This window comes from Halichoerus grypus, chromosome 14 (genome assembly GCF_964656455.1).
Source record: "Halichoerus grypus chromosome 14, mHalGry1.hap1.1, whole genome shotgun sequence".
NCBI lineage: Eukaryota > Metazoa > Chordata > Mammalia > Carnivora > Phocidae > Halichoerus > Halichoerus grypus.
The window spans coordinates 2,307,193-2,333,813 of record NC_135725.1 but is presented as its reverse complement, the minus strand read 5'-3'; the positions used below and the strand labels follow the sequence as shown (position 1 = coordinate 2,333,813).

General features: G+C 52.3%; 1 protein-coding gene across 3 annotated transcripts in view; it reads right to left on the bottom strand.

The window, feature by feature from the left end:
• Positions 1–12,999: 12,999 nt before the first annotated feature.
• The window catches only part of SPIN1 (spindlin 1), an 81,583-nt gene continuing 67,961 nt past the window's right edge, over positions 13,000–26,621 (bottom strand). For all 3 annotated transcript variants that reach the window (XM_078061384.1, XM_078061386.1, XM_078061385.1), the window contains 3 exons: positions 24,390–24,643; positions 19,986–20,219; positions 13,000–16,461 (listed from right to left, as the gene is read on the bottom strand). In XM_078061384.1, coding sequence (XP_077917510.1) covers positions 16,262–16,461; positions 19,986–20,219; positions 24,390–24,643 — 688 coding nt within the window. In that variant the 3' untranslated portion in view covers positions 13,000–16,261. The remainder of the gene's footprint in view (positions 16,462–19,985; positions 20,220–24,389; positions 24,644–26,621) is intronic.

Sequence of the window (26,621 nt, the reverse complement as noted above, 5' to 3'; positions counted from 1 at the left end):
GGTGCGCCCCGCACGCCCACGGGTCTCTCGAAGCCACGGGCCGGGCCACGCACTCACACACACCTCGGTGCTGCTGCCGGCCAGTCCCGGGCCCGGCACCCCCGTGGCCAGTCCCCCACGGCGGGGGCTCCCTGCGGCCCGAGGCCCGTGAACCCGGGCAGCCGCTCCCTGCAGCCCGTCCGGAAAGGCCAGCTCCTAGGCACACGCACCACGGTCACCGTGCCCTGAAGGTGGGCGCCCGGGACCAGCTCGTCCTGTGCGGCTTTCACACGACGGCCACAGGGCGACGCTGGGAAAACCAAGGCTTCTCAGATCCAAACACAATGCAGTCGGGGGCCGGATGCCACACACGGGATTTCAGTTCCCCTGGAACCTCAGCCTGGGTCTGACGCTGTTCTGAACAGCACCAAGGAGCCCCTCTGGGGGGCGGCCACGCAGGCACCCGGCCCCCACCTGCCCTCTGCACGCGGACAATCCCTGACAGGTCAGACCAAGGGTGGTAAGGGGACCATTCGTCACAGCGGCGCTGGGCCCTGGCAGCTCAGCCTCGGGTGGTCTGGGGGCTCACGGGCCTCTGGGGCGGCCCGGAGCCGGCCCATTCTCCGGGTGTGGGGAAGGCACTCTGCCTCTGCTGCAGGGGGCAGCCAAGACCGTCCCCCGGGGCCGTCTCTGCACAGGGCCCCTGCTGCTCACGGGCAGAAACGGGGGTCTCACGGCTCCCAGAACAAGGACCCTTCACACCTGAGCGGAGGCCCCTGCAAACGTCACGCTGTCCTCCGAGAAACGGGAGGGAGGCCCCAGGCCGCCCGCGTGCCAAGGAGCACCTACCGCTCCCGTGGGGTTACAGAGCAGCGACGCACAGACCACCACCCACGTCGGGCGGGGCCAGAGCGTCTGCACCGGCCACGGAGGCAGCCACGAGCCACACGCGGACGTCAGTGTGGCTTCTGCGCCGGGCGCGTCCCCTCGTCAGACGGTTCCGGGGCAGAGCTCGTCCCCGATGCTCCGAGCCAGCCCCGCTTCCCGTACGGCTGGCTGTCCTACCAGACGCCCGGACGGCCCCCGGGGTCACCTGGGAGTGACGGGAGCGTCCACCCTTCAGGAGCTCACTGAAGGCCTTCGTGTCTCTCACACACAACACGGGGGGGGGGGGGCACATGTGGCGGCTGGCGCCAGGGCCCCGGCGGAGCCCGCACGGCCTGGGGCTTACGGACGTGAGGCTCAAGTCCCAGAGCCAGGGGCCTCTCCTGGCTCAGGGACGGCCGTCTTCTGTGTCCCCGCATGGAGGAAGGCGCGAGGGAGCTCCCCGGGGCCTCCTTCCTAAGGACAGTAACCCTCCGGGGCTCCAGCCTCGTGAAGCAACCACCTCCCAGAGGCCCCACTGCTCGGACTCCGCTCTGGGTCAGGACTCGCCCCGTGAGTCTCGGGCACACACCGTCTGGGGTCCCCGGGCCCCACGGGCTGGCGGCTCTGCCCGGTGCCTTCAGGCGGGCTCACGCGGTTCCCCTCAGAGCCCGCATTTCGTCAAGGGCTCAGAGGACGTCTCGGCCCCGCTAAAGGGCTGAGTGACTCTGAAACGCTCGCCACGCCCCTGCCCTGCACGGAGCTCCCTGGGCTGAAGCGCAGAGCTGGGCCGCGGGCTCTAGGTCTGAGCCGGCTCCCGTGGGCAGGTGCGGCTCCGGGGCCCGCCGCGCCCCCCAGCCCGAGGCACCACGCTGCTCTCCCACGGCCCCCGGCCACACGCCCAGACCACTCGTACCAGAGAGACGCTCGCTCAGAGACACCCCGGTAGATCCTGGTTCTTAAGAGCGACCACCAAGCAGCCGAAGTTCTAAGGCCCTCTGCAGGGCCGGTTATCAAAGGCACACTTTAAAGGCGACCTCCAACTTACCACAGTCGCTGGCAGTGCGGGACGGCGCTCTGCAGGACTCCAACGCGACACTGTCCCACGTGACTCTGACCTGACGGATCGCCGCCGCGGCCGATTCTCCTCCAAACACGCTTCCCCAAACCCCCCCGAACCACAAACGTGCACGGGGGGGGGGGACTCGCAACAGTGGGCGCGGTGCCGAAGGGATGTCGGAGGGGCTCTCCCAGGACGCCTGGAGGTCAGCAACGAGGAAGCTCCGGCCAGCTCCTGGGAGGCTCTGGGGCCTGTCCCGGCGGCGCCACACACGCCCACGGTGGCGGTGCGAGGCCAGGAAACCCTGACCAAACTGGGAAGAAGCCGCGAAGCCAGGCTTCCTGCTCCAAGTGGGGAACATTCCACCTCTGTTACCAACTGCTGATAAAACACGGAGGCCCAGGCCTGGCTGGACCCAGCTCCTGCTCACTCCCCTGAGCCCTCAGCTCTTCTCTCTCACCTCTGGAGACTGGAACTTTCCCGCTGGGCTGCGTGCTTGTCCCTGGGGTCTGGCTGGGTCAAGGCCCCAGGGCCCAGGTCTCCCCCGTTCACCCACCACAGGAAGACGACACGGCTATACCCCTCAAGAGTGCCAAGGGTTCTGGGCCCAGCTCCCCACCGGCCCCCAACTTGTGACCTGTTTAATTCCCACTGAGCTGGAGTTAAGCGAAGATTTCAGGTCACAAATTCTGGGGAGTGTAAATGAAGTGCACGAGCGTGTCCTACTCAGCTTTTTGTTTCCTTGTTTTCTGTGTTCCAAGCTCCCTTTCTGGTTCTGCCTTCCTCCCCAGCCCATCACCTTTCCCAGATCAAGCCCCTCTGGGCCCCTGCTGGAACCAGTCAGCACCAGAAGGGCAGGTGCACCTGCCATGGCTGCCAGAGGGGTCTCCCCCAGGGGCCTCCCGCCTCTGCCCCCCGCCTGCCCACACCTGGGCATCCTCACCCCTTTCCTGCCTCTCCCCCAGCCTTCAGCAGGACCACGCACTCGTAACGACCCCCTCATTCCCCCTCTCTGGCGTTCCCACCAGTCATCATCCTGAAATGGAAAAACCTTACTTTCTCATGATTTTAGCCCCGACGCGGTTCCCCAGCCCTCGTCCTGAGCGCAGACACAGGCCACTCCTGGAGGTCACAGCTGCCTGCGGCCACCACGCCCCTGATCCAGCCCGCCTCCCACCGGAAACAAGCTCCATCAGAGTGTGTTACACACACGGATTCCAGGCAGCCCCGACCTAGCTCAGAATTCAGGTCTCGCTCAGACAGCCTGCAAAGGCTCCGTGACGGTACAGCTGACGCGCACCACAGAACAGCCTGTTTTCAGTGCACGTGGTCCACCAGCACTGCAGTCCAATCGGAGACGCCTTCCGTGCCCACGGGCAGGTGGCCTGCCTTCCTGGCTCAGCCCTGCAGCCCGGAGTCCACTCTCCATCTCCTCCTCCCTCGTCAGGACGAGGCACGTAAACAGACGCACACGCTGTGCCGGCTTCCGCCTGCTCCCCCCACGTTGCGTCCTGCCATCCCTCCTGAGCAGGCCACGCTGTCCACCCAGGCCTCTCACAGACAAGACTCCCACGACCGGCTCCCAAGTTCCCTGCAGACGGGGACTTCCAGTTCTCACAAGTATCCCCCAGGAACCCAGCGTCGGATGCAAAGTCTGTTAACTTTTCAGCAAAGGGTGACACGTCCTCTCCATCTTCACCAACATCTGTGACTGCCTGCCGCATGTGGGACAGCCGTCCCAGCAGTGGGAAGTGGCAGCTCCGCGTTCACCCGGTTTTCCCTAGTGACTACGGACTGCGTTGGTGGTATAGTGGTGAGCATAGCTGCCTTCCTAGTGACTACGGACGCCGAGCAGCTTTCCTGCATTTACCGGCCCTTGTAGATCTTCTCTAGAAGAGCATCCACTCAGCTCTTTCCTTTTTAACTTGGGTTGTCCTCTTGCTGCGTTCCTCCTAGATTCTGGACGCCAATCCTGTACCAACATGCCCTGCAAACACGGCCCGTCTGCAGCTTCCCTCGCTTTATGAGCCGGTGCTTATGACCCACACACTTTAACTCTGACGAAGTCCTACTGAGTCAGCCCTGCCTTTTATGGACTGGGCACAGGAGTCTCTGCCACCCCAGGGCCGTGAAGATTCTCGCCTGGGATTTTCTCCAAGTGTTAGTGTTGGCTCTTACTTTCAGGTTTATCCACGCTCCATTCTGAGTTAGTATTTGTATATAGTAAAGTCTCTCAATTCACATTTTTGCGTGCAGATATCAAATTCTTCCAGCCTCGTGTGCAGAAAGGACAACTTTCTCCCCAGTGAGCTGCCCTGGTGCCACGGAGGAAAACCAACTGACCGTGCGTGCAGGCGGATTTCAGGATTCTGTCTGAGACAGATCCGTGTACCAGCACCACGCTATCCGCGTACGATCTTACCGCACATTTATAGTAAGCTCTGAAATCAGGAAGCAGAACTTAACCCAACGCTCATTCTCCTTTGGCTATTTGGAGTCCTTTGTATGTCCATAAAAATTTTAGGAGCAGCTTGCTAACTTCTGCCACAAACCGGCCAGGCTTCTGGGAGAGACTGCCGTATTGGTGAGGACTCTTCCAATCCATGAATGTGAAATTTCTCATGGCTGTAGTCTTCAGGGTACAATCTCACTTCTATTCAATTTATTCTCAAGCAGTTTGACCTCCCATGCTGCTGTGGATGGAATTAATCTCACTTCAGATAGATCACTACTGCGTTGTGTGTAGGGCAGGGGTTGACTTCAGTATATAGATCTATGGTTCCACCTTGCTGAATTCGCTAGTTCTCAGGTTTTTTGTGTGTATCCCTTAAGATTTTCAACACAGAATCATGTCATCTGCAAATAAAGACGGGTTTATTTCTTCCTCTCCTGTCTGGATGCGTAGTTTCTTCTCACGACTGCAGCAGTACGATGCTGAGTAGAAGGGACGAGACCGGACGCCTTCGACATTCCTGATCCTACCAGAAGACACTCATTCTTCCACTACTGGGTACAATGTCAGCATAGATTTATTTAAAAAAAAAAAAAAAAAAAAAAGATTTTATTTTTAAGTAATCTATACACCGAACATGGGACTCAAGCTCACAACCCTCTCCCAACTGAGCCCGCCAGGCAACCCGGCTGTGGATTTTTCTTAAGGAGGCCCTTCATCAGGTTGAGAAAATTCCTTCCTACACCATGTTTCTTGAGATTTTGTTATGAATAGGTATCACCTTTTGTCAAATGCTTTTTTCCTACCTTCTGAGCTGACTTGTGCCTTTTGTCCTTCCACCTATTAATATGGTGGAATATACACATTGGTTTTCTGATACTAAATCTCACTTGGCCATGTCCCTTAACCTTTCTATACACACACCTCATCGTATAGCACTTCACAATTGCTTTTTTTTTTTTTAAATCAAAGGTTTCTGGCAACCCTGCATTGATCAAGTCTATTGGCATTTCCAACAGCATTTGCTCATATCTATGCATCACATTTTGGTAATTCTTGCAATATTTCAAATTTCTTCACTATTATTCTATTTGTTACGGTGATCTGTGACCAGTGATTAGGACTCCCTCAAAACTCAGATAATGGTCAGCACTTTTTAGCAATAAAGTATTTTTAATTAAGGTACATACACATATTTTTAGACACAATGCTATTGCACACTTAATAGACTAGAGCGTAAGCAGAATTTCTATGTGTACTGGGAAACCAGAAAATTCACCTGATTCGCTGTACTGTGATCTTGCTTTATCAGGGAAAGAAACCTGCAGAAGGGCAGAGGTGTGCCTGGGTCACTGGGTTTGTTGAAGATTCTGTATCTCTACTCAGAACTCAAGGAGGAGACTGGCCCACAGTCCTCTCGTGACGTTTCTGTCTGGTGCAGAGCCCACAGCCGGTAGGTATTCCCTCTTCTCTGAGGCTGTGAAACAGGCAACACTTCTGCAAACGTCTGGGGGCATTCACCAGCGAAGCCCTCTGGCCCGTGGCTTTATTTCGTTTCCGTTTCTTTACTTGTTACAGGCCGACTGAAACTTCCCACTTCTTCTGGACTGTGTCAGCCGTTTGTGCCCAAGGTCTCCCCACCTCCCTTGAGAGGTCCAGTGTGCTGCATGAAGCTGTGCACGTCTCTCCTTACAACCCTCACGACTTCTGTAAGGTCGGTGGTAATGTCCCCGCTTTCATTCCTGACAATGGCAAGTCCTGTCTTCTCCTTGTCCTTGTGGCTAAAAGTGCACCAAACTTGTGCATCTTTTCAAAGAACCAGCTATTTATTGGCTCTGTTGACTTTCCTCCACTGTCTTTGCTTCCTATTCACTGATTTCATACCAATCTTTATTCTTTCCTTCTGTTTGCTTTGGATTTACTTTGCTCCTCTTTTTCTAGTGTTTTTAAGGTAGAATCTTAGACTACGGATTTGAAATCTCTTCAGTATTTACAGCTGTAAATTTCCCTGTGAGCACGGTTTAGCTGCATCTCATAAACTGATATGCTGTGTGGTGATTAACGCTAACTAGGAAATAATATTCAATTTACAAACACCTCTTTAATGACCACTTAATACAGTTTTTGCTAAAGTCAAACTCCCTTCCAGGAAGGTAACCAGGAATTTGATGTAAGACATGGGCTGTTAGTTATCTAGTCCAAGCTCTGTACTACATGTACTGAGAAGTAACATTAAGTGTGTTACAATCTCTGCATACAGTCCCGGAAGCCGGCTGATGTGAACTGTCTGGAGAGTCTACAGGGATGCGCTTGGTACTAAGCCGCTGCACACACACGCCCAACGTCCTAAGTGAGACGTCTGTGGACCGAGTCCCAGCCTCTGAAGGACAAACTTGAATTCTGTGGAACACACAGCGCAGCTGTTACTCAGTGAATCTCCAAGGGTACATGACAAATGCACTGTGATAAATACTATGGTTTTGTTCCTATAATAAAGTAGTGGTTTCTTATAATAAATAATACGTATCTCCCAAAGTTATAAAACAACATCAACCCATTTTCCAAACTTAAGTTAACGGGAGAGGACGCAAGAGCATCTTGCAGGTAAAAATCATTCTGGTGCAAGGTACTGCCCAGCCCTGGTTTTTCTAGTGTGTTGCTCTAAACTTAGTGGGTATCCTTTCTGGAAGATAACAGAGCTTTCTAGGAGGGAGTTTCGTTTCATTTTGGATGGAGACACCAACATCGTTAGGATGCCAACGCTGGAGGGCCGATCTCCACCCAGAAGGCACTCCTGAAGGCCAGCGGCAGACCAGGACCACCTGGCTGAGGTCACAGGGACAGCCCACGGCCTGACTCTCGGATGGCAAAACACAGGAATGCCACATGCTAATAATCTGAGCAACCGTGGAAAGCATTCATAGAACTCCAAACGCAACTTTAACCATTTCAGGAGTTCCAACGTCCTTTAAGAGGAAGATTCTTGTATTGATGTAAAATGTAATCTGGAGGTTTAAAACAGAGAAAAGAGTCAGGTCACAGTCATTAGAAACTAACAGCATTTTCTCATCATCCCAGAGATCGAGCTCTGCAAATACTGACAAACAGAAATACCCGTGACTTCTATGTAGCCCTGAGCCCCAAGATGGCAACTCTCCAATATGACTGCGCATCACGTTACTCTGGTTTGGGGAGGAGTCTTCCTAGACTGCAGTTTCCTGAGCCCCAGATTCAGTGCCTGGAGCCCAGGAATCTGCGTTTCTGCCCCACCTCACCACATCCTGAGGCTGTGTCACAGTGCACTCGGGAACACTAGTCCAGGGCGCGTTCGCATCTCACTCTTACCGACCGGTCTTGATGACCATCCACTTCTGATGACTAACAAATTCTGTGTGCTGTGAATTCCTGTTTCTCGGCTCTCGAACCCGTCTGCTGCAGAGCCATGTCACGCACCAGGGAGAAAGCACACAAAAGCCACCTTTTAGAGACAGAGGTAGCAACTGAGTTTTCCAGAAGGGCCTGTTTGGGCTTGTGATGACGCTTTTCAGAGGCCTTTGTAAAAAGCGCATTAAGTGCTGACGGCGCAGGGAAGACGAAGGTATGAAGACCACGGCCACCTGTGCAAGAAAGCCAGGCCATCCGCTGGCACGTCGCTGCCTCGCACGGAGCTGCTTAGCTACCAACTCCAACGTGCAGCCCGCAGCCAGCCGGCCACGGTCTCTGCAGGTTCTGGTCAGGCAGGGAGGCAGGCAAGGAGATCCCCACTGGCCCCCCCGGCACCACTCAGAAAGAAGCCCACCGTCACAGGGTGGGCGTGCTCCCAAGCACCACGGTGAGCCCCACTGCACACCAGGTGTGTGAGATCCACTCAACTGAGCAATATCCCCATCAGAAAGGGAAGGCTGGTCTTTTTCCCAGAGGAGGAGGAGGTAACAATACAGAGGGAAATTTGGCAGCTGCCGTCGGGGTGGGCGTCCGGCCGAAACCACATCCAGCCCTTCACCCCGCGGCCAGCTTGGCGCTGCAACTAGAACGTGAAAACACGAGACACATGGTTCTAGGATGTTTAAAATAATGAAGACAGGAAAACTAGGAAAAAAGGTTTCGGGCTTTTCTGCTGGTTAACAGGAAACGAGGTGACAGCTCTCTCCGGGATCCCTGCCGAAGCTGCTGGGCGTGCACACGCCCTGCCCGGCAGCCCCGGTGGACTCCACAGTCCCGAACCTCGGCTGGCTGGCTACTGGGCAGCTGGGAACAACGCCGACGCAGGACAGGCTGCAACTGGTGTTTTGCTGGGTCCCACGCTGCTCTCTGTCCACAGAGAAGTAAAATGTGTATGCGGCAATGGCCGACAGAGCTCCGGGGAGGACACCGGTTGGAACACATGCCCCGCGGCCCCATGCTCATCAGCCAACACGCAGGAGAAACTGGGGTGAGGCAGCTCGCTGAGAGGTGGGCTCGGACAGCCCGATGCAGGGACGCTCAGGGCGGGGCCAGCTGACTGCTGTAGACACACCACGGACCGCCACTTACTGAGCCACTGTTGTAAACACTACTCATCTTTCCTAAGTGCTTGAAAGAGGAGGAAATCACGTTATTCTGGAAAAACAAATTAGAAGTTTGAGGTTAAAACAAATCCTTCAAGGAGAGACACTGGGACACAGAGACATTTTCAGACAGAGCACGGAGACCAGACCCCAAACCCGGCCAGGCTGGTTTACTCGGGCCTGGCGACCTTGCCACGCAGAGTCCACCGGCCGCACTGCACGGTTCCTGCAGCCCCCAAATCACACCCACCATGTAACCACACTGACTGTGACCAAAAAGTTGGAAAGCAGCTTTGGTGACCTGCCTCTCGGAGGTCAGCACTCCACACTGCACGCATGGGCATTATCTGGAACCTTCCGGATAACTTAACAATTCACCACTGAAGCATGGAGAACGTTCAAGGACAAAGCAAATACGCCCGTTTTGTTCCATGACAGGTGCTCAGGAGCTTGTGAAATTATTCACGTACGTCCACAGTTACAGAACAGACTGGAAAAAAGTGTATGCGTTCTAAAGAATACCTCCCTGGGTGGCAGCCGTAGGTTCTGAAACAAGACTTGCTTTTTAACTAACAACTGATCGGGCCGCCAGTGGACGCTGAATCCTCCAGCACCGCATCTCTCAGAAGTGGTTAAGAAGGCCGCGTGGTGCTCAGGGCCCCGTGACAATGTGAAAACACACGCAAGACTCATGTGCGCACCTTTACGCACGAAGGTTGGGCTCACATTTTTCTTCTCAGTCACGATCAAACAGAAACTGCACAACACCTCACCAATACCTCCACGGTCTTTATGGCAACGGCGTGTGTGGACACTAGCGTTCCGGGAGCAGTACCCACGAGAACCTCCCTGCCGACATCCCAGGATACAGGACATGTGAGCCGAAGTCAAGCACGGGGAGCGGGACACGGCAAGGCCCCCGGGACCACACAGCCCTGTGAGTAAAGCGGGCCCTGAGTGTGGTGGCTCGTGGCGGCTCATGGCCTCCGCGTCAGGCTCAGGTCTGCGCTGCGCTGGACACAGGTGTGTCCTCAGGGAGCCAGGCAGGGCTTTCCCAGCACACAGCTGAGAGCAGGGTAAAGGCAAGCTGATCTGCCCAGAGTGCCAGAGAGGCGGCCACCACACCTGGAACTCTGTGATTTCACACTTTTCAGTGCATGAAATTTACCTGCCCCTTTCATACCAGAATAGAACGTTAGTTATCGCTTTAAAAATAGTCTGTCAAAAATAATGCCCTGCCAGTAAAATCTCTTTCCCAGTGTTAGGTTAACAGTTAAGAAAGCCCAACTAACTTTTAATATGGGCTGTGGGCTGCACCGACGTGTCCCCCAAACTCCACCTGCAGGACCTCAGAACGGGACTGCATTCAGAGACAGGGCCTTGAAGAAGATTATTAAGGTTAAATGAGATTATATGGGAGGGACCTGACCCAGTGCAACTGTGTCCTCAGAGGCCGAGATCAGGACACAGCTGCACGCGGAGGGAGGACCGCGCGAGGACAGGGGAGCATGGCCGTCTGGACGGCCAGGAGAGAGGCCCCAGGGGACGCCAGCCCTGCTGCCTGCATCCCGACCTCCGGCCTCCAGCACCCGGACAGTAGCTGCTGTTTAAACGACCCTGTCCCATCCCGCGTTTGCTGCAGCCTCACACGCATGGCATGCAGAGAGCTCGCACAAACACGGCCTCGGGGGCCCAGCACATGCCTGATCAATCAGAGCACAACCCTTGTGAGAAACACAATGACTAAGTAACACAAAGAGAAGGCCAGTGAGGACAGCTGAGACGCATCTGTTTGTGAACGTGTGTGAGTCCAGCAGAGGGACCTCTGGTAACAGGCGTCAGTCCCCTGAGTGCAGATGGGACTCTCCCCTCCAGCTGCTCAGCCAGAATCCCAGCTGCAGGACGATGCAGACTTCGGGCTCCACCCCCTCAGACGCATTCTCAGGGCCCGACGACTGCTGCCGCAGGGCCGTTCTGAAGAGGACACAACCAAGGGGTGAACACGATGGGACGTTAGCATTACAGGACAAGCCGAAGCAACAGTTTGCTAAAATAAGGTCCCCGGTGCGTAACACACACACGCGCACGCGCACTCCCCAGGGAAGAACAACTTCCGGGACGAGAGCCCCTCTCGTCGCCCTGGTGGGGACGCCCACCGCCTGTCACGTACGCGCACACAGCGCCTGGGCAGAAGCTACCAGATCGCTCACGCACCCGCGGGACACAAGATCGACGCAGAGCTCTAAAGCTCCTTTTGCAGTCTGCACCCACAGTCCACGCACAATGCAGAATTCCAGTCCGCAGTCGCAAGCTCTGCGTTAGCGCCAAGGCCTGCCTCTGTCCTGTTCACGTCACATCTGCCGCAGCTGTTCCAACACCAAGACAGAGTTTCAAAGTTACGTGCATGTGCTGATCCCGTGAAGGGTTCTGGGTCCTTCCCCGAGCACCCGAGTCCACAGCGCAGAGGTGAGCAGCGCAGGGACGTGCCCACATGGCAGACGGCAGCCTACTCACCAGATGGGAACGGCCAGCGCAAAAAAAGAAAGGCGAGCCAGGGCCCACACGTCCTGGCGCCTGGGCTGGCAGGGATCAATGCGCCCCCTGGTCCTCAGGAAAAAACTACACAGAAAGAAGCCAGGGTCATTTTTAGGCAAAACGGTGTGCCAGGCCAATAACCCTAAAACCGTCTGCCATGGAGTCACCTTAGCTGAAGGGTTTTATGGCCAATACGAGGGAGACAGAGCCTGAGAGCGTCTGCAGAAGTAATTCAAAGACTCCCCTAATTCTCTGAGACTTGGTGGCCTGAGCGCTTACAAACAGGACATAGGACAAACCTGTGCTAGACTTTACGTGTGAGACCGTGTACTGCGGGCGTTAAGAAGTCCAGGTTTTACAAGAATATTAATGTAAGGACATGTTTAAAGTATCTCTGAAACACAAAATAGTTCCCACAGTCCTGTGACAGAAATGCAGATTTCTTCAGCATAACTGGAAGACAAGACAACACGTTTTGCCATTGACCTGGGAAGGAAGGTCACAGAAGTGCCTGCAGAGACGGCTGGGCTGTGGGCTCTCTGGGCCCCCGCGCCGAGGCCGCTGTTGTCCTGGACCCCACATGTGCCCCCACGCCTCCCTCACGGGCGCCGCGGACGAAAGGTGCGCCTCCCCCCGACCAGGGGTCCCACTCGGCAACGGCCAAGGGCTGCGCAGCATCTGCCACACTTTACTCGCTACCAGCTCGTGGCTACGCTGAGGACGGTTGAACGGGCAGGCCCACCCACAATTCTCCAAGCAGGGCTGCTTCCAACAGACGCACTCGCTGGCCTATGGACAGCGACCGGCGACCGCCAACCTTCCCACGAAACCTGCTGTCCTTTTAGGGAACACGCTTCCCAAGCTGCACCTGCAGGGGCAGGAGGGCTGGTGCGTGTCAGGAGGAGGGCATGAGATTGGGCCTCCCACGGGCGGGCGCTGGTCGTCCCTGTCCCACACCTGCCCGTGCCTCCCCCAGCCCCAGCCTTAACCACGTGATCCACGGGCCCAACTCAGCGGGCAAACATCGAAACACAAATCTAATTAAAGGCACATGAGGGATCTACTTTTTACCTCACTGGTTAAAATTTCCCAGGAAGATAAAGCACAGAACACGCACCCGTCAGTGGCGTGACCTTCGCTTCCTCATCCCACCACCGGGAAACGGAGATCTTCCCTACACTCTCACTCGTGGGTGCTCGAGTATTAACAACATTACAGGCAGTATATAAAGCAAACCTAGATGTGAAAGTATAAAATACACATTATTTAATTCTATTTAAAATAATCAAGTTTAAAACTTTATGATAAATTTTCTCCTTAATGGCAATCCACTACAGAATGGCTCTAGGACACCGCTCACTGCCCCTCTCCCTTTGTGGACGACCAAGTGTTACCATATGCGAGGAGAAGTTCGACCTCCTTCCGTTTCTGCGTGCTTTGGATGGTTTACATGTGGTGGAGAGGGGAAAAGGTTACTTAAAATCTTAAAACTTTAAAAAACTTCCAGAAGCAGGTTTAACACAACACATTTTGCTCATGAGCACAAAATTTACAGTCAGAAGTTGCACATAAAGGGTTTATTTTAAATGTTTTAAGGATAGGATAGAGTTACATCATAATTATAAAAATTACTTACAGAATTAACAGATTTATATTGTTTATACTTCTAAATGCAGAGAACAGGGAACGGTCTACACATTGTATAAAATAAAATTAAAATTAAAAATGAATTCAAGCCTGAAAGATGAGGTCATTTACCTAATTGTAAGATGCGAACACGAAGACCTCTGAACTATACACATCCGCTCACACCGCACTAATGGTGGAAATACAAAAAGCGCAGCATTTCCAAGGAACCACAGACATTTCGACCATAATTATTTGTTATAATAATTGTTCCTGTTTTGTCTTTGGAGAACTTTCTTTCTTTCTTTCTTTTTTTTAAGACAATCAGCTTACGCATGTTTTCAGGCACTACAATTTGTGACAATCAGAACAGTCTTCTAATGGGTCCAGAGCGCTCAGAGATTCGAGCCCAATGCACTTCGGGGTTTGGCACGTAAAAGAGGAATAGGAATGAACTCTGGCTTAGAGGTGACTGCGAGCGCTTCGAGCATGCACAGTCCCTTCAAATGCTGCACGACAGACAGAGCTGGGGAACCACCCTCTGCCGGCACTGCGTGGTGCCACCAGCGCATTTTCATCCTACGACCACTACAACGGCACAGGAAGCAATATACAGAGAACTGAAAACAAATAAAAACAAAGAGAGAAAACAAAAAACCTAAATATCTTTCACATGCAAGTTCAGTTAGTTACATTGAACATCCTACTTAGAATAGAGCATGCAAAAAAGGATGGTCTGCGTTTAAGGTTCTCCTCGGAAGCTTCACGTGGCAGCCGGACGTCACGCGCACACGACACGGGAACACGATAGCAGGTCAGTGAGGAAGGCGGGACATTTTATACAGGTTCAGGGCTTGTGCACTCACAAGTCCCACGGTAATTTTGGAAACTCATGTTGGGCTCCTCGAACAAGGAACCAACATTCTGATACCAGGAAAAGGCAAGCAATGCATGCAGATCTGAAACGTGAGCCTAGAACGAAGCCTGAAGTACCGGGCGAGGGAGTGGAATCAGTCACCGCGCAAGTGTGGGTTAAGCCACCAAAAGAAAAGAGAACAGGGGAAAAAAGGAAAACAACAAAAAGCCCCTTCCCCTTCCTTCCACCCTAAAGGCAACAAATGGAACAATGATGAAAATAATGGTGATTGTGACGTGTCACATTCATCTGGAGAGTGGCAGACCATGTGGTGTTGAAGGTGCTAAAGGAACTCGCAGGAAAACCACAACGCAAGTCATTCAGTGAGGCTGCAAAGGTTTCCACTGCCCAACCCTCAGGACACTTCCAAAGAGCACTGGTTTTCAGTCCGAAGCCACTGCGCCACGTTCGCACCGTGCACGCTCCAGACGCCCCCACTCTCGGGGCACACGCATCCGCCTGCGCTCGGGGAGCCGGGCTCAGCCTGGAGACGGGCATGCAGGGACCCTGACCAGAGCCAGACAGACGTGCGGCACGACGCCTGTTCGAGCAGGAGCAGCGTGAGACCAGCACTCACCGCGGGGGGAGCGCAGAGCCGGACAAGCTCCCCCTGCCGCCCGAGGTGAGGCGCTGCACTTCTCGAGCGCGAGGTCACCACCCAACAGCATGACAATGCACAGCCTTCCGGAAGGCGAAGCGGGGCACCACTCGGACCACGCGCAGTGAGGTCACCAACGACAGAATCTCCAATACTGAGCACAGCCACGACAGAGGCCACACGGACTGCTGGTAGTTGGCTGACGACGTGCACATTCAGCCTTCTGCCCGACACTGAGGCAAGCTTTCCCATCTCAAGAGACTGGATCCCCGTCCTGCCTCTCTCCTGGCTCCCAAACCATCAGGGCTCATCCAAAACAAAGTGACAGATGGCCGTGTCGCCACCACCCCAACCACGTCTATGGTTCTATTTCGGTCAAAACAACCTCGCAGGAGCAAGCCACGAAAGGGCTGCGTGGCCAAGGGCCACAGTCACACCCAGAAGCTAGCGCGATGACGGAAGAGTCCACGTCAGCAGCACACGGGGAGCCGAGCGCGCCCAGCACCACAGAAGGCGTCAGGGGATGCAGGCTGTTACGTGTCTAGATATTCTCTGCGGGGAAAAGCCTTCTGACCACAACCATGTATCAGTAAGAACAGTAATAAAAATAAAAGTGTCCCAGAGAACTTGTCAGAAGGCAGCAATGGCACTCCCAAGCTTGTGTTTCTAATATCAGAGCACTAGGTCCTGCCAGGAACTTACCCCATCCACACAAACCACTGATGCACTGCCGCCTCTAAACCCACGCACCAGAATCCAGACTGCCGAGGCACAAATTAACGGACCAGTTGTGCCGTCCAAAACACACCGGCATCACACCGTGTGGACCAAGTACCTGGGCTTTGCTTTAAAACAAAAAAAGTACTTAGGATAAAAAATGTAAACAAAAATTTACAAAGCTTAGAAATTAAAGGCAGCTTTTTACCCAGATTCCTAACTGTTTTGTTAAATTCTAATGTGGGTCCAGCAACTGTTCACAAATGATTCCTATTTGGACTCATGGTTTAATGCCTCCAGACTAAAAAGGTGTCTGAACTTCTGACTTCCAAAACACGCCGCACGTCCCTGTGTGTCTCCTGTGCCCACATTTACTTTTAAATAAACAGCAGTAATATACGAAATCGGACTGACTCAGGACAAGCACTCCTGTTAACTGGAGAGTATTATTGAACCCCCGCCCCAATCCACAGAGAACGGACTGCCAAGGAAGTGTGTGTGTGTGCGTGCATGTGCGCGTGTGTGCGTGTGTGTGTGTGTGGTGCTTATGGACACACACAGATGTGGACAGGGAGAGCGAGGTGCATACGTCTCAACAAAGAAGGCGGTACCAACAGTACCAGACTAAGCTCGCAGTGTGGCAGCAGACGGGGAGAACTACGGTGCCGGGGAGCTGGGGGCGATCCAGGCCAGTCTACACGACCGCGACGCTAGCTTAACTTGACCAAACTTGCCCTAACTCCCCTCCAGACACAGAGACTTCTCGTAAGAGGAAGGAGTTCCTTACACAAAATGCTTTGTGTTCACATAAATCTGTACTATTCAGAACAAAACCAGTTCTGCTGGCAGAGATTGTGGGTTCGCAGGGACATTTAAGCTTTCATTAAACTGGAAAGCAATCAAGTCTTTATGTCTACAAATTATACATTTAATAGTTCCACAAATTTGGCCAAGTTCATGATGACATCTAGGATGTTTTCACCAAATCGTAGACATAAATATGGAAATCGTCATCAAACTTGATGAAATAGACAGACGGTTTGGCCTCCACTTGATGAATGACCATGCCAGTCCTTTTAGAGCCGTCCTCTTTGGCATATTCCACCTGTTTGCCTACCAGGCTGTCCACAACTTCTCCTGGTTCCCTTTCTGCTGGAGGAGAATCATCTGCATTAAAGAGGGGAGAAGAAAGAATTTAAAGTCAATTTTTACGTATGTACCAACTCACATGTCTATTTTAATAATAATTTTTTAAAACGTTAGCATCTGGATTCATCCAAATTATCTAGAGCAAGAGTCAGGCCACTTTTCCTTCAAGGGCCAGAGGCTCGAGGACATATGGTCTCTGCACCAACTGCTCGGCCCTGCCAGTCCCGTGAGAACAGCCGAGAGAGAGTGCAGAAATGAAAGGTGTGGCTGTGTGCCAATAAAACTTTATTTACAAAAACAGTGTGCCGCCCCCCACCCCAGGATGTAGGCATGTCAAGGATTTTGAAAATCATAACCAGAAATCCCCATGGCTTGTGTTTAATTACAACTGAGACCGTCTGAGAGGATGAAACAAGGAAAGGCCACGGAAAAGTCTAGATGCACAGAACTTCTCCAAAGTAAGCTGGAGTGACTTTGAAACAGGCCTTCAAAACAGACAATACCTCTTGGGACACTGAGAACATGCCATTCTCTTCAACACACGCCTGGTCTTTTCCCTGTGACTCCTGAAACCTTCCTTCTCCCCACGGTCACTGCAGCACACATGGTCTTCCTATCCCAGCTGACGAGTAAGACTTCCTGTGCTCTGAAGACAGGTGCCGAGGGAACCCCTTCCCAGACTAATCACGACGGGACCTCCGGGATGGCAGAGGCACCCACGCCCGTCAGACGGTCCCCAGCAAAGCCTGCGCACCGGAGAGCGCTGCCCTGAGCCGGCAGAGGCTACGAGGTGTTCTCGGAGCACAGGAACCAGAGCACACCGTCCCCCTGCCAGCAGCAGACCCGATGGGCAGGGGGATGGGCTGAGTGGCTACCACCCTCTCAAGAAACCCCTGCAGGTCGTGCGTGGGGCGAGCTCTTTTGCAAGGAGCAGCAGAGGGCTTCCAGATGCCCCGGGGGCGGTGGGTCCTGCTTTACCCCAGGCCGCTCGCAGAGCACCCCAAGCCTCACACACAGCCTGCTGTGGCCCCGAGCATGTGTCTGTCCCTCACGGTGGACACAACCCTAACCCCGCCTCTCTGACCGCCGGAGCTGACGTCACGCACGCCGCCGGCCACATGCCCGAGTCTCCTGGTCCTCAGTTCTCCTGAGCAGGGAAGCGACGTCGAACCCGAAGCTCAAGTTCTCTCTTCAAAACTGCTCTTTCCTCGGCAGCGGCGTCAGCCCACCATGCTTTCGGGGCGCTGCCCGTTTACAGAGCATTCCAAAGACGCGACGGCCAGGCATTTCACTACTGAGCCAAGATGCAAGGGCCTCACACGGAGGCCCCTGCGAGCTCCCAGCACCAGGGCAGCATCTCCCGTGGCCGCTGCACGTCCACACTCGCTAAACCACTTAGCGGGTGGGTGAGGAGCCCGGGAGACGCCGCGGGCGGTCCCAACGCCCCTATGCTTTCCCAAGCAAGGCCAACAGCTCTCACTGCGGAGCTTTCTCTACAGAAAAGTCAAAAATCAACTTCATACAGACTGGAGAAATGCTTTTAAGGAACACTCTCCTCATCATTAAACTCCTGCCTGTATAAATACTTCCCTTTACAGATATATGAGGAAAATACACAAAGCCTAAGACAAAGAAAGAAGGTGGAGAGTCAGGGCCGGATGAGCACTGTGAAAGCAGGTTCACTGCCTGCCTTGTTGACGGAAGACCCCGACATGTGCTGACACCCCGCTCGCGTATCAAGCGTCTGCCCGTCACCCCGTCCAGGCCCAGGGATCCCAGTGCTGGAGGGAAGCCTATGGAATAGTTTAAAAAAAAACAGGCTTACCCAAAAATGGAAGTAAGAAAATAATTCCATTCATAACAGCATCAAAAAGAGCAAAATATTTAGGAATAACCTAACAAAAGAAGTATAAAACTAATACTCTGAAAACTACAAGACACTGTTGATAGAAATCCTTAACTCTCAATAAGTGGAAAAGTACCCACGCTCCTGGGTCAGAAGGCTTCACGGTGTCACGATGATCAGAGATTCAGCACAATCCCCATCTGAATCCCAGCTGACTTCTTTGCAGGGACTGACAAACTGATTTCAAAATTCATGAAATTGCCATGGACCCAAAAGAGTCAAAACAATTCTGAGACAGAACAAAGTAGGACTCAGCACCTCCCAACGTCAACGCTTACTTCAGAGCCGCGTGACCGAGTATGGCACGTGCCCCACAGACAGGAGCACAGCCGTCCATCTGCGGCCAGCTCCCTTTCACCACGGGCGCCAAAACCACCCAGCAAGGAAAGAACGGTCTTTCCACAACATGGTGCTCAGTGTGCACAAGAATGAAGGGGGACCCTTCCACCACATCATAAAAATTAACTCAACACGTTATCAAAGATCAAAATGTAACAGCAACACCTATTAAGACTCGCAGAAGAAAACGAAGAGGTACATCGTTTACGGCCTTGGACACAACACCGAAATGAAAGCACGAGTTACAAAAGAAAAAACAAATTGGACTTCATCACAATGAAAAACTTCTGTGCTTCAAAGAGCACCACCAATAAAGTGAACAGAAACCCACAGAGTAAGAGAAAGTGTCTGCAAATCCTACATGGGTCAGGAGACCCGCAGAGAGACCCAGACTCTGACAGACTTCTCTCCGAAGAAGACACAGAACCGGGGCGCCTGGGTGGCTCAGTTGGTGAGGCGTCTGCCTTCAGCTCAGGTCATATCTCAGGGTCCTGGGATCGAGTCCCACATCAGGCTCCCTGCTCAGTGGGGAGCCTGCTTCTCCCTCTCCCTCTGTGCTAACAGATAAATAAAACCTTAAAAAAAAAAAAAAAAAGACACAGAAATGGCCAATAACACACAAAAGGATGCCTGACGTCTTTAGTGATCAGGGAAATGCAAACCAAGCCCACGATGAGGTAGCATTTCGCAACCACAAGGACGGCTAGAGTGAAAACGTCAGTTAACACGTGTTTGTGTCAGAACCCTCACACACGGTCAATGCACGTGGAGAAGGGTGCAGGGGTCCCCCAAACAATTCAACAGTGACACAGACCCATCAATCCCACTCCTCGGTATGCACCCAAGAGAACTGAAAACATCCACTCAGAAACCTGTGCACAAGGGTTTACCACGGCATCCTTCATAATCAGCAAGGGGTGGACAACCCACACACCCATCCGTGGACAGATGAACACATGTGCACACGGTGCCGCTGTATCTGGCATGAGAAGAGATAAAGCACTAACTCATGTCACAACACAAGGAGCCTTGAAAATGGTGAGCTGAGTGAAGGAAGCCACACGAGAGGGGCCCGCCATACTCCACCCATGCCAAGTCCACAGCCCAGAACAGCACATCTACTCGGCAAAAGGTGCAAAGTCTCACAACTTATGCTTGGTGCAGGACTCAAAGAATAATCACTTGACCCTAGTAATCAAAACAAGATACATCTACAAAACAGTTCATCAAACATCTCGTTCTAAAATTCAAGTTCCTCTGGAATTAACAGAAATAAAGGCTGTCAATACACACTTACTAGAATCGGGCATAATGCGAAGGTCGCCTTCTTTATAATCATCTAAGAGCTGGTACATGTACAAGACAGGGTCCTTCTCGTAGGTGATGTAGAACCACGTGTTCATGATGGGGGCACGTGCTAGGACCATCCCCCTCCACTCATCCTTGGAGCCGTCCTCCGTCTCAAACATGTGCTCTACCGCCTTGCCGATCATCGTGTCGGCCAGGTGTGCATCGCTGATTCGAGAGGTCGCTGGGGACAAGAAGCAAACAACGGTTCACACGGGGTTTTACCGGGTACGTACCGTGAAGACTGAGCTCATGCAAGGGGGCAGCCTGAAGGGCTGTCCGTGCACCACACAAGCACCCCTGCGGGGCCCAGACCACGGGATCCCACGGGCACCGTCACGTCCCAAGTCAGCTCCTGAGAGAACCTGCTATTCTTCTGTGAGTCTTCCTAAACTCCTCTGCCCTTGGTATTGTGTCTAAACTGGAACTTCAATGGTCTGTCGGAGGTACACAGTGTGTTTTGGTATTAACAGTTACTTTGTAGTTGCGGTAATGACCGCCTTCTTGCAGAATTCCAAAACAGGAGCGCTCCCACGCACGCTCACTCACCTTCTCTCTATTAACACCTACGTAACCACATGCCAGGGATGAAAACTAAGCAATGCCACCCATGCCAGGCCTGAGAGGTTACTCTCACGTCCACATTGTTTCCCACAGCGACCAGACCGTGCCTCATGACGGTCACACCAGCCTGCGCTTTGACACGAAATGCCCCAGTGCTTCCGCTTGGTCATGTGAAGAACAAACTGCTTCCCTGGGCCTGCAAGCCTCCCCTCCTGGCCTGTCCCTGCCCCCACGGGCCTCTCCCTTCTCCCCACCAGGCTCCCCCATCTGCGGGATCACCAGCCACCAGTCGCCTCCTCCCACTGTCTTCCTTAATGACACCAGCCACCACGTGCAGACACCGTTGACAAAAGCAGGGCCCTGCCCGTCTGCTTCCCAACACGGAGATCACAGGGCATCAACACCTGCCGTACAAACTATTCCTCAGTCCTGTTCTGTGTTAAGAGGCAGGCGGAAAATCACAGCCTTCCTTTTATTAATACTGGGAAAATTACGGAAGATCCTAATGATTTTAAGCTTTTTCTGGTCCCCACGTTTTAGACAAATGTCTTTAAAAACAATCAGCACTTCTATTTTACTCATTCGCAAGTGCTTCTATTTCTGTTAAAATAAAATTCAAAGGAACACAGATTGTAATTTCTTGCTAAAGATACTGCTACCCAATTTTATCAGAAGGACACTGTAAACACATATGGTGGTTCTCTCTACTTACATATGCAGTAATTCTCCAAAATTACATAAAACTCCCCACTGCACACTAAAGCAAAGCCTACTAGTTTCAAAAGTTCTCAAACTTTTCGATCTCTGGACTCCTGTAAAATGCTCAAAAATTCCTGAAGATCTAAAAGTGCCCTTCTCTATATGAATAACTATCAGAATCCAGTATGTTAGAAATTATAAATGACAAATCCACAAAATGTATTTCTAATGAAAAATAACTATACTTTCTAATAAAAACTCAGTCGGCAATGTGGTGTGGTTTTACATTTCTGATGCCCAGCTTTATAGACAGACATCCAGACTCTCCTGTCTGCTTCTGCATTCAACCTGTGACATGCTCTTTGGGGTGATGTACAAAATCCAGCTTCACAAAGACCTGCTGCTGAAAAGGGAGTTTTCCGTTAGTGTTTTCGGGAAACTGCAGAGCTCCCGTGTGACGTAACAGCTCTTCAGCAGTGAATTGCGGTGCAGAATCGGAAATCCTTACCAGCAAACCTGTCACACTGTCACGTGAAAACTCACTCTCTCCAAAACATGTACAGAACTCCTACAACTCAGCAGCAACAAAAATTAATTAACCCGACTACAACCTGGGCAAAGGCCCCGAACAGGCATTCCTGCAAAGATGACAGACAAGTGGCCGAAAAGCATGTGAGAAGATACCTGACATGACTAATCGTCAGGGAAATGCAAACCCAAACCCACAGTGAAGGACAAGGGCTGGTGAGCGTGGTAGAGAAACTGGAGCCCTGTGCACTGCGGCTGGAAACGCAAAATGCTACCCACACTGTGGAAGACAGCACGAGTCTCCTCAGAAAATCCAACACGGGATTCCACTTCTGGGACTCTCCTCCAGGGAAAGGAAAGCAGGGGCCCGGAGAAGTATCTGACCGCCACGTTCACGGCAGCACCACCCACGGCAGCCCAACGGTGGGAGCGGCCCAGTCGTCCGTCCACGGATGGAGGGGTGCACACGTGCCACGCAGGGTCACGCGGCCTTGAGAGGGAAGAAGATGCTGCCACCAGCTAGACTCGGCGAGCCCTGAGCACACTGTGCTGAGGAAGCAGCCCATCACAGGAAGACACGTACTCTACAGTCCCGCTTCAGAGGTGTGGAACGTGACCGACTTCATGGAAACAGAGTAGAAGCGTGGAGGCGGGGGCCGGGGAGGAGGGCTGCTGTTTAATGGGGACAGAGCTGTAGACTGACAAGATGAAGAGATCTGGAGATGTGCTCCACAGCAGTGTGAATGCACTTAAACTAGCTGAATTACGGACACTTAAAAATGGTCAAGGCAGTAAATTTCAGGTCACGTGTTTTTTTTTCACCAAAATAAAACAATCTGTCAGTCTTCAAATGGCTCCTTTACCAACACACAGTCTGGTCCCACACAGAAGATGACTGTTTGCTGAGTTATGCAACGCTGCCGCCTTCCCACGTGGAGTGTACGTGAAGGCCACAGAACTTCCAGACTGCGGGATCGCAGGGCAAACCATAGTCAGCACAGGATCTGCTGCTGGTTTGTAGAGAAGCCTTTGGATTTCCTTTTTAAAATGCTCTGCTGTTTACAAAAGCAACCCCTATCTCCTGCTGGGAACTACAAAGCAAAACATTAGGCAACTCTGAAGTCCATCACCAGAGATACTTAAAGATTTGGGGGTATTCTGGTTTGGTCAAACCACGTTTTTACCAAGATAAAAGGGTTTTTTCTGTCCTTACAAAGGCAGAAGAACTCAGGAAAACGGGCACAGGACACACAGCAAAATGCAGTAAACCTCACGTGGGCTGACAGTCTCGCCCCAGAAGAGATGCAGACTAAACTTCTGGATCAGAAGAATATATGATAATTACTTCCTACAAACAATGGAGATGAAGGTTTGGACATTTTTTAAGACCTGCAGGTAAGACTCTTCAATGTGCATTTCTTACGTTGGAAATGGGCGAACGTCAAGATCAAGAGGAAACTGATGATATGCCTCAGGAGGAAGAGAGAGGGTCCAGTGGCCCAGAGAATAGTAAGATGTGACAGAAGCCAGAAATGCAACGCTGCGCAATGAGTTACCTTTCATAATGGATAAAGAAGATGGAAAGCAAGACTTCAGTGAGAACTGAGCAGCATTTACACAGGATAAGGAAACACCAACAAAATACATGCTGCTCTGACAAAGTTAACATGCTGGGGAAGCGCGTGGGTCCCAAGAGCACAGTGGCAAAAACAAAGGGGACAGAGGGACTGAAGAGCTCCCTCACCTGACAACCCGACCCCACGCTTCTACCCCTCCCAAGTCCACCTCTGCCGGGACTGGGTCTGTTAACTCGGAGGCTTCTTCTAAAGACCATCCCAAAAGCATAAACCAGCGCTCGTGCACGAGCAGCAACGCTGTCAGAAAACATTTCCAAGTGAACACGCTGAAGAAAGTAAGGTTAACGTGCATGCATCCTGCTGACCGTAACAATAACATTTTACTTTATTCTTAAAGATACAATCAGTCATTATTATTAACTGACACCTTACACCTTAAAGAACTAGGTTATGAAGGTGAAGCACATTTATATGACACTTCACAAAAGAAAGGGCTGCTCACTTCCCCAGTCACTGTGCAAACAACAAGAATGCGTATTCAAGCCCACAGGTTCTGGCGGCCTGAATTATGGCTGAAAGGGCAATGATCACTTATGTAATAACACACACTGTGAGATATACTTCACATAAGGATTCTAAAATAAAGGCATAAACTACTATATAATCGGATGAAATAACTACACAGCATATTTGAGCTAATAAGAAAATATTCTTACCCATCAGAGTCCACATGAACAGTGAGCAAAATGTGGGAAATAACCATGTTAGACATTATCAGACTGTCAATTTCTTCAGCAATAACTTCATACATCTTTATATCCCTCACAGTTCCTTGAACTGTGGTTTTAGTGACTTAATTACGTATCTGGAGTGCTTGCACTCCAGTAAAAATAAAAATACCAATAATGCAAAAGAATAATAAAAAAGCATCCATTTCAATAATCATTTTTAAAGCATACAATGCACAAATAATAAAGAGAACTTACCAACTCTATCAGGGAGGACTTCGAGCGCAGAAACTCTTTCATCTTTATTAAGTTCTAGTCCATAAACACAGTCAAATCCATCGTATTTTATAAGATACAAAGAAGGATTTACAGGCACCTGGTCCAGAACGGTTCCTTTCCACTGGGTGACAGGGCCACTCCCCTCCTTCCACCCATGCTGAATCCTGCAGCCTACGATGTTCCGCCGGGGCTGGGAAACAGGTTTGCTCGGCCCCACACTGCTCCGATGTTTTCTGCATTCACACATATACACACGTAAGGGATCATCTCAGAAGTACGCACCCCTCGATCCAACGCTACCGCTAGCCAGCATGCTCTCCTACGGGTTATCCCAGGCCCACGCCAGCTAATGGGGCCACACTCCCGGTCCAGGTGCCTCCAGGCGAGCCCTCGGGGTCACCGTGTGTGCACACGGCGTGCTGGCCACAGGGCTCCCCATGCACGCACTGTGGACGGGAAGAGCACCACTGCGGGTGGCAACCTCAGCCCTCATAGTGAGCACGAGCACAGCGTTCTCAGCATTCGCGTTCCCGCTCATGAGTCAATTCACAACGATCCCAGTTAATCATAGAAAGAGAAGGGCTGAGCGCGTGAAATATGTACACATGCACATGAACCCGTTCCTCGTCCAACGGAAATGTGCAAACGTTCCATCTCACCCACTCCAGGGTCCACGCCACAAGCCCCCACCACCTTAATCAGTGAGAAGAAACAAGACATTGAGCTGCTTCCCCCATTCCCCCAGCCAGTAGTCCAGGCCGGCTGGCATCCCCGTTGTACCTTCGGTTATCTCTAGAAAACACAGAATCTTACACACTTGCATTTGTGACAAATACTTAATGTAATGTAAAAATTATTGCAGCAACACCAAACCACATTCTTCCCGGATCATTAACAACTGAAAAATCTACACACGATGTTTACAAGCAGTACATGTGGGTCTTGGGATCAGGGAAGGAATCCTGGTTCCACCCAGGAGTCTGCACACAAGGGACCGGCTGGGCATGAATACAAGCTGAGGGCCAGGGCCAGGGCCATGCCCTGCCCACGCTTCCGCGAGAACCTCTGGTGATCAGAAAGCTCTCAGCTGCTGCACCGTGAGGGCAAGTAATTAGCGAGTGGCGTACACACAAACTTGAAAAGAAAAACAATTTATTGTTGGCTGTAATATTTAAGCTACAGAGGTATGTACGTCAAACAGTCGAGTCTGGTAAACCCAGTGGTTCTGTGAGACAAACAGGGTCCAGCAAACCATGGCTGCCCGATGAGGCCAGGTTAGCAGAGGGGACAGGGCCCAGGAGGAAACCGTCTCACATCGGGCTGAAGAAGGGGTCCTGAGGCTTCGTGCAGGGCTGTGAGGACAGCAGAAATCACGGGTCTGCCCCCCGCCCCCCGCAAGGCTCAGGAGGCACCCAGCAAACCCAGCTCCCAACAGGATGGCGCCGCAGGAGACAAAGGAGGTGGGCCTCAGAAGGGATGACGGAGACACCCCACACTGGCCTCACGGGTACAGAGGGGCTCAGAGCTCGGCAGGGAGGACAGCCGTCAGGGGAGCCCCAGCCCTCCTCACACAGAGAGGCCTCACAACGGCACCAGGAGGGAAGCACGTCCAAAGACAATCTGCCCACTGTCAGGCACACAAGAGGGGTCAGGACAGGGAAGGAGAGACAGAAGCACCCAGAAATGAGGACTAAACTGGAGGAACCCGGCCAATAGACACCGTGGGGCACACCTGGGAGAGAGGACAAGGGGACGGCGAGGGCAAAACAGTCACGGAAAGACAGGGACAGACACGAACTCCAGCTTCCGTAAAACAGAAGAACACCAACACAACTCAAGAAAAATTCCCCGAAATAGAAGACGGACATGTGCACAGGCCTCCCTGGGAAAGTGGACCCCCAACCACAGACACTAACATTCTAGTAAAACAAAGGGACTTCAGGGAACAGAGCATCTTGTGGGCACCCGGGCGAAGGGACCACATCACGTGTAGGGAAAAGTGGGAATGTGACAGTGATGCTGGGGCCACTAGACAACAGAGTGGCGGGGTCAGGTCCTCAGGAGGGAAACGTGAGCCGAGGGCTCTCCGCTGACCTCCAAGGCCCAGGAAGAACGTCCTTGCCAGCGCCTCCCAAGGAGTCACGGGAGTTCCTGCAGAGGCTGACTGCAGGCCGGGAGCGCCTCCTCCAAGGGCACACAAACTCGGGGAAT